Source organism: Copadichromis virginalis, linkage group LG7 (assembly GCF_057382275.1).
Source record: "Copadichromis virginalis isolate Kocher_CV1m ecotype Utaka linkage group LG7, C_Virginalis_male_GT1.1, whole genome shotgun sequence".
NCBI classification, from domain to species: domain Eukaryota; kingdom Metazoa; phylum Chordata; class Actinopteri; order Cichliformes; family Cichlidae; genus Copadichromis; species Copadichromis virginalis.
In genome coordinates this window covers 70,012,067-70,020,037 of record NC_140624.1, presented here as the reverse complement: position 1 = coordinate 70,020,037, position 7,971 = coordinate 70,012,067, and the positions used below count along the sequence as shown (strand labels likewise).

Genomic DNA, 7,971 nt, shown 5'->3' with positions numbered 1-7,971 from the left:
GGTCAGATCGCGAGACCTTGGGGGCCATTCAACTGGCCCACGATGATCAATCCACTTTCCAGGAAACTGTTCATCTAGGAATGCTCGGACCTGCACCCATAATGTGGTGGTGCACCATCTTGCTGGAAAAACTCAGGGAACGTGCCAGCTTCAGTGCATAAAGAGGGAAACACATCATCATGTAGCAATTTCAAATATCCAGCAGCCTTGAGGTTTCCATTGATGAAGAATGGACCCACTATCGTTGTCCCCATATACCACACCAAACCATCACTTTTGTTGGTCCAACAGTCTTGGAGGGATCCATCCAGTGTGGGTTAGTGTCAGGCCAATAGCGGTGATTTTGTTTGTTAACTTCACCATTCACATAAAAGTTTGCCTCATCACTGAACAAAATCTTCTGCGTGAACTGAGGGTCCTGTTCCAATTTTTGTTTTGTTCATTCTGCAAATTCTGTGCGCCGATCTGGGTCATCCTCGCTGAGATGCTGCAGTAGCTGGAGTTTGTAAGGGCGCCATTTGTGAGTAGCTAATATCCGCCGAAGGGATGTTGGACTAATGCCACTCTCCAGTGACATGTGGCGAGTGCTACGCTGTGGGCTCTTGCTGAATGAAGCTAGGACAGCCACTGATGTTTCTTCATTAGTCACAGTTTTCTTGCGTCCACATTTTGGCAAATCCAACACTGAACCAGTTTCACGAGCAAGCAGTTTGCTGACTGCAGCATGGGAGATGGGTGGTCTCGTAGGGTGTGTTGCATTGAAATCTGCTGCAATGACCCGGTTACTGCGTTCACCAGATATCAACACGATTTCGATCCTCACGTGTTAACCTCTTCGACATGTCAATGGCTGTGAACAAAGAGAAACTTGTAAATAACTCATGAAAGAATAAAGTTATGTTGAAACCAAGCACACCATTGTTGTTCTTGTGACGTTACCAATAAGTTTGATGTGTCACATGGTCCTCTTCCTATTGAAAAAACAAAAGTTGTATCCAAGATGGCCGACTTCTAAATGGCCACCATGGTCACCACCCATCTTGAGGAGTTTGCCCCCTCACATATACTAATGTGCCACAAACAGGACTTTAATATCACCAACCATTCCCATGTTATTACGCTGTATCCATATAAATGCCCACCCTGTAGAACAGCCAGAGTCCAGGTGCTGGCAGGCTATGCTAACGGGACCGTCCTTTCCCAACAGAATCCGGTTCACAGTGGTGAGCGAGCCTCCAGAGGAAGAGGAGCAGGAGAGGGAGTGTGAGGATGTGGGCGTGGCCTTCCTGAGGATCCCTGACATACTGGAGAAACAGCGAGACGTGACAGAGGAGCGTTTGAGCGGTCAGCACGCACCGAAACGATAACCACCAACAACACGACCACAGCAGCCTTTAAAGTTCTTAAAAGCAGAGACGCAGGAAACAAATGCTTTTCCTAATGTTCACCATTTTAGCTGATCTAGATTACGACCTCCAAATAACAGTGTTTGCTCGAGCGGCTTTCTCAGTGGTCCAGACCATCCTGCAGCATTTGTCTTTGAGCAGCTGGCGAGTCTCTGCCTCTCTGGGTTAAATCTAGATGTCAGAATAGAAGCAGTCAGTCCCTCGTTCAGTATTTCCGTTTGTATTCCTGCACGTTGACATGATACGGTAGCATCGGTCCCTCCCAGATCCAGGACACATGCTATGGTAACAGTTTTTGGCGTTCTAGCCTCGTGGTTTCTCTCACCATCACAAACATGCTTGATTGTTGCAGACCTGCTGAGTCGAGGAAACCTCTGTGAAAGACGTTCTTAATTTTAATTAATTAATGAATTTTTTAGTGTTGTGAGGGGAATAGTTCCTCTTTGAAAACGTGCGTGTCTGAGCCCACAGTAGGTAACGTGGGTAAAACTGTGGGGCTGTGTGGCCAATCCACACTTATTCCATCCAGGCCCGACATGGGTCATCCCTGGATTACTGCTGCACTGATGATCGATGAGTTCAGGTCCTTCAGCACGAAGCGGACAAGCGAAGTGCGACTGTGGGGCGACTCTCATCTGGACTCATTCAGATTGCACTCAGGCTGCGAGATATCAAAAGGCCGAGGAGAAAGCACGAGTCGTTTCGACATGAGCGCGTCTGCCGTCCGCAGGGGAAACTCGAGGCCTAGGTTTCACGTCAGCCGAGTGATGTTGACGAATTCCTCACTACATAAATGGCCGTCTGCTCAGCCGCGCCCGCTCAGTCCACGTACACGCGGGTGTGCTCGACCGTGACATCACCGTAACACAAACATGTTTACTTTGTCTCGTATTTCCGACCATGTCTGCCACTGATTTTCTCCCTGTGCTGCTGGGGTCTGTGTCACATCATGATAGCGATATCATCCACCCTGCACGTGTGTGTCTGTGTGTTTTTACTCCTGCAAACACAACGTGATTTGTGGAGTTTGTGTCTCCTGCTGTGACGACCGTGTGAACTCCAGGGAGCTCGCTCTCTTCACCGTGATGTAGTGATGTGTCGGTCGCGAACGAGACGCCTCTTACAGCCGACTCTTTGAAGTGAACAACGTGAGCCGGCTCCGAGTGCTTGTGTATAAATACACAAACAATACACATGAAATAGACATGAAAGAGTGAGTAATACTTACCTGATGCAGTGTAAAATGATCCCAGTACTGCAGCGAGGGCTGAGCAGTTACAAACAGCAGAATAAACAAATAACAAACTAAAACCGTCTGAGTCTGACAGACTGAAACCCAAAATCATTCCCTGAATAATCACAGTACACGTGTGTGTGTCTGTGTGTTTGCAGTGCTGGACGTGGAGGACAGCAGCGAGGTGGTCGGCACCCTGACGGTGTCCGTGGAGTGTCTGGAGGCTCTGCGCTCCATCATGGAGGAGGAGGAGACCGCCATCAGCAGGCTGTGAGAGGCGTCTCAAATGTGACGTCTCTGTTGTTTCAAAGCGGTGAATAAAGAGGACTGTGCTGAAGTCTGCTGTGAGCCTGTGAATATGATTCGTTGTTTGCTCTTCTGCAGTTTCACTGTTTGTGAGCGAGAAACAAAGCGTGCCTTAAATTTTGTCCTTCCTGCACGAACGTTTCGATTCTGTGCAAAGAGGATGTGTCTGCAGCTGTGGCTTAGAAAGACATAAATCATGTTTCTGACGTTAATGCATAAAATCAGCTGTGATGTCTCGGTGTGGGGAAAAGAATCACAATCATTGTTGAAGTCATCTTTCAAGTTGGAGTGGGGTAGAAGAAGGATTATGGAAGGAGCACTTCATCGAAGAACCACAAACACACACAACAAAACACAGTGTAACACAAATGATGCCTCGTGTCAGGCGAAGCATTGATAACATAACACATGCGCAACATAAGATTCATTTACCGTCATTACGTCAGCACACAAGATTCACATCCATCAGTTTTCACAGTGGGCAAAAAACTGTTGTTTTGATTGGTTTTCTTCTTGCTTTGATAAAAATCTTCTTCCTGTCTGAGTCCTCTCGTCTGTCCGTGCTGAAACAACATTACACAAAGTGATGGGCTCCTCTGTAACAAGAATATTTCTAATAAATACAAGAATAAAGCAACTAAGCTTCTTTTTTTTCTCTTATGAGTCACATGTTTCACCCTTTTATCGTTGTTTTTTCATATTTTTCTTCATTCACACTGTTTTTATCCTATAATTTTGATCTCATTTTACCTCCGTACGGTGACGTAAGAATGGGAAAAGCTGCACGTTCGGTGAATCTGTGTGTTGTGAGTAGAATAAAACAATGATTGGAACAGAATGTGCTTAAGTTTACTTAGATAACAGGGAGTGACTGTAATTTGGAAGAACGGGAAATGATTCATAAGTGTGTTTTTTAGGATGACTTTGTCAACCCCTGTTTACAGGACTATAGTGGACTTTGTTCAAACCAGTTGGTTTAGCTGTAAGTCCTGGTGTGTAACTGTGCAGAGTAAGGGATTTATTGACAGTGGGGGTCTGCCTGTCATGAATGCCACAGTTACAAGCCCCCCCCCCCCAGACTGAACAATAGAATTAGTGGAAAACTACTGAAGAGGGGTGACACAGTTCCCATGAACTGAGAAAAGTCAAGCGTGCAGCTGCCAAGATGCCACTTGCCACCAGTTTGGCCATATTTCAGAGCTGCAACATCACTGGAGTGCCCAAAAGCACAAGGTGTGCAATACTCAGAGACATGGCCAAGGTAAGAAAGGCTGAAAGACGACCACCACTGAACAAGACACACAAGCTGAAACGTCAAGACTGGGCCAAGAAATATCTCAAGACTGGTTTTTCTAAGGTTTTATGGACTGATGAAATGAGAGTGAGTCTTGATGGGCCAGATGGATGGGCCCGTGGCTGGATTGGTAAAGGGCAGAGAGCTCCAGTCCCACTCAGACGCCAGCAAGGTGGAGGTGGAGTACTGGTTTGGGCTGGTATCATCAAAGATGAGCTTGTGGGGCCTTTTCGGGTTGAGGATGGAGTCAAGCTCAACTCCCAGTCCTACTGCCAGTTTCTGGAAGACACCTTCTTCAAGCAGTGGTACAGGAAGAAGTCTGCATCCTTCAAGAAAAACATGATTTTCATGCAGGACAATGCTCCATCACACGCGTCCAAGTACTCCACAGCGTGGCTGCAAGAAAGGGTATAAAAGAAGAAAAACTAATGACATGGCCTCCTTGTTCACCTGATCTGAACCCCATTGAGAACCTGTGGTCCATCATCAAATGTGAGATTTACAAGGAGGGAAAACAGTACACCTCTCTGAACAGTGTCTGGGAGGCTGTGGTTGCTGCTGCACGCAATGTTGATGGTGAACAGATCAAAACACTGACAGAATCCATGGATGGCAGGCTTTTGAGTGTCCTTGCAAAGAAAGGTGGCTATATTGGTCACTGATTTGTTTTTGTTTTGTTTTTGAATGTCAGAAATGTATATTTGTGAATGTGGAGATGTTATATTGGTGTCACTGGTAAAAAGAAATCATTGAAATGGGTATATATTTGTTTTTTGTTAAGTTGCCTAATAATTATGCACAGTAATAGTCACCTGCACACACAGATATCCCCCTAAAATAGCTAAAACTAAAAACAAACTAAAAACTACTTCCAAAAACATTCAGCTTTGATATTAATGAGTTTTTTGGGTTCATTGAGAACATGGTTGTTGTTCAATAATAACATTATTCCTCAGAAATACAACTTGCCTAATAATTCTGCACTCCCTGTACACTCAAAAAAATAACTCTTTAAATGAACATAAAAAAATCATGGAAAGAATTTCCACGTGATTAAATTGCTTTATTTTAGCATTATGCAATTCTGTTACTCCAACTTAATGCACTCAAGTTGGACCAACTTAATTAAAGATTGATGAATCAACGTATTTACTGCATTTTGATCCAATATATTTTAATAGTGTTGATCCAACTTAAAGAGTTTTGTTCCAACTCAATTCAGTAGGTTTTCTCCAACTAATTTACTAAATTTGGTCCCAGCTTAAGTTAATTGAGTTGAACCAACTCATACAAATTAAGTTATTCCAACACAAGTCTTTAATGCTAATAGAAAGCAATTTAATCACGTGGAAATTCTTTCCATGATTATTTTAAGTTAATTTAAAGAGTAATTTTTTGGAGCATTTAACAAAGTCTAGAGTCTGGTTAGCATACATTTCACTATTACATCTAAAAGGTAAATAAAAATTTGTCATACACATCTTTTTGTTTTCTCCAATTTATTGAATTTATAGCAAATTTCACATAATGTATAAAGAATACATGAAATGCAAGTACAAGTTACATAACAGAAAAAAAAGTAGTGGACAAAGCGGAAAGTTAACCTGTTAAAACAATTTTTTAACAACAATGAATGGCTGAATCAGGTGATTTTCCGATGACCAATACAACTACTTTGAAGGTCAACAGATGCACTTTCAAAAAAGAAAATATCTGCAATTATTTTAGGTTCATGGTCCAGATACATGGTGTAGCTGTTGTAATGGAAACATTTCTCAACGAGAAAATAGTGTTTTGAGAACCTGTACTTTGTGTGCTGTTGGATAGTTCGTGTGCATCTAATTCCATAAGAATCTTGTGTAGGACCTCAAAGGTGTACCTGAGTTCCAGAGGGTAGCTCAGGTTCAGTGAATAGACCAGACCAAGCAACATTGTCACTGCAAAAACTACATTGCCCAACTCACCCATCACTTCCACCCCCTCTAGAACAATCACAACATCCTGAGGGTCATCGCCAGGCTCCGCACCCTCTGACCGAATGACACAGATTCCAAAGACTGTCTCTGCTATGGCAGTGGCGATGCTTGTTATCAACTTCCTGTGACAATAAAACAAACAAAAAAAAGATAATGATTTCTCACTAATGTCCATTGCAAACAGTTTTAAAAGTAAATATCTGTTTTACATTAATGTAAAATACCTAAAAGCTTTATTCATTCAAGCCTTATAATAATGTAAATGTAATCAAAAATGACTGCCCGATATTTTTCCTGACTCAAGAGAAGTTCATTCAATACCTCAACAATGTCTTTCAAAATCTTGAGTTGTGATAGGGGTGACTGTGGCACAGGAGGTAGAGCAAGTTGTCTACTGGTTTAATCCCTGGCTTCTCTAATCTGATACTAAAACTATCAATGGGTAACATACTGAACCCCAAGTTGCTCCTGATACATCCATTGAAGTGTAAATGTTACATAAAAATCTTGTATGAATGAGGTTATTATAATGCTATTATAATAATGATAGTATAAAACACTCAAGAATGGTGTGTGTAGTATCCAGTGAGAAACTTAAAGCTCTTACTTTTCCTATTTTAAAAGGTATTTTTTACAGCCACCGGTAATTTATAGGAAAACCCCATCCCCTGAAACTTTTTGTATGTAGTTCAAGCTTATCTTTGATCATCTCCTTAGTTAAGGATACAGGCAAGTTAACATACCAGGTAATTCTTCACCAGCTTCTCAGGATCTTCATTCAGGTACACGCAAAGACCTTTGGTGATGTATTCTCTTCTGATTTCAACAGCATCAGTCTTTATACACAGAGGGGGAAAAAAACAAATATATACGGAAATCCATCTCAACGACCTAGCAGTGGGATTAAAGAACTTTTAGTTGAATTACCAGGAATTTGTGAGAAATACAGAGGCTATTGTTTTACAGTCTTAATCTTTTCAAATAGTATTTATGCATTTTAGACAAGTCTGTCATTTTAATATTGTTTTGTAATTTGTGTATTAATTTAATCATGCCATACCCCCAATTCAAGAAAGTTTAGATGATGTGTACATAAAATCAGAATGCAATGTTTTCTTGGTCTCAAAACTATATGTCTCTTACAAATGAATATATTACATTTTTAACATGGGAATGTGATAATTTTTAAGAAAAATATTAGCTCACCATGAATTTGATGAACTGGCCTGCCAGCTCTCCAGACCTTTCACCACCTGATAAGATTAAACATTTATTATCTTTACAGGAGGGAACTGCAAGTCTCCAAGTTTATTAAGTAGAAAAATATTTAATTTCAAAAAAATTAAAAAACAGGAAAACATATCTGTTCATGTTTTGTCTTTCCTCCTCAGTGTACTAAAAACACATAAATTGTTAAATAAACCACTGTCCATCAGTTGCAACTTACAAACTTACAAATTTCAACAACCCACACGTAAAATATAAATTTATCACAACAGTCTCTGTGGTAGAGCCAAACTAGCTTATGTGCAGAGGTTAAGTTATAAACAATATCTATATTTGGAGTAGCTAAGTCTTTCATATTAGGCTATCATGCTAGCATGACATTGTGCTATATTCTTGCACTAACGTGTTAGCTAGCTAGAATGGCATAAACAAACAGATATTTTAAAAAACAAAAACAAAAAAACAAATGTGAATAAATAGAACTGAAAAGAATCGACAAACTAATGATACCTTTGTGCAAAAAGTATT

General features: G+C 41.2%; 1 protein-coding gene and 1 long non-coding RNA gene across 4 annotated transcripts in view; one reads left to right on the top strand and one right to left on the bottom strand.

Moving 5' to 3' along the window:
* Nucleotides 1-2,977, top strand: part of rpgrip1l (RPGRIP1 like) — a 28,475-nt gene extending 25,498 nt beyond the window's left edge. For all 3 annotated transcript variants that reach the window (XM_085465031.1, XM_085465029.1, XM_085465030.1), the window contains 2 exons: nucleotides 1,208-1,344; nucleotides 2,799-2,977. In XM_085465031.1, coding sequence (XP_085321157.1) covers nucleotides 1,208-1,344; nucleotides 2,799-2,914 — 253 coding nt within the window. In that variant the 3' untranslated portion in view covers nucleotides 2,915-2,977. The remainder of the gene's footprint in view (nucleotides 1-1,207; nucleotides 1,345-2,798) is intronic.
* Nucleotides 2,978-6,109: 3,132 nt separating this feature from the next.
* On the bottom strand, nucleotides 6,110-7,680 carry LOC146706794 (uncharacterized). The gene is made up of 3 exons (XR_014921777.1): nucleotides 7,423-7,680; nucleotides 6,960-7,052; nucleotides 6,110-6,338 (listed from the first exon to the last, which is right to left on the bottom strand). It is a non-coding gene; the product is annotated as an uncharacterized LOC146706794 (long non-coding RNA).
* Nucleotides 7,681-7,971: the final 291 nt, after the last annotated feature.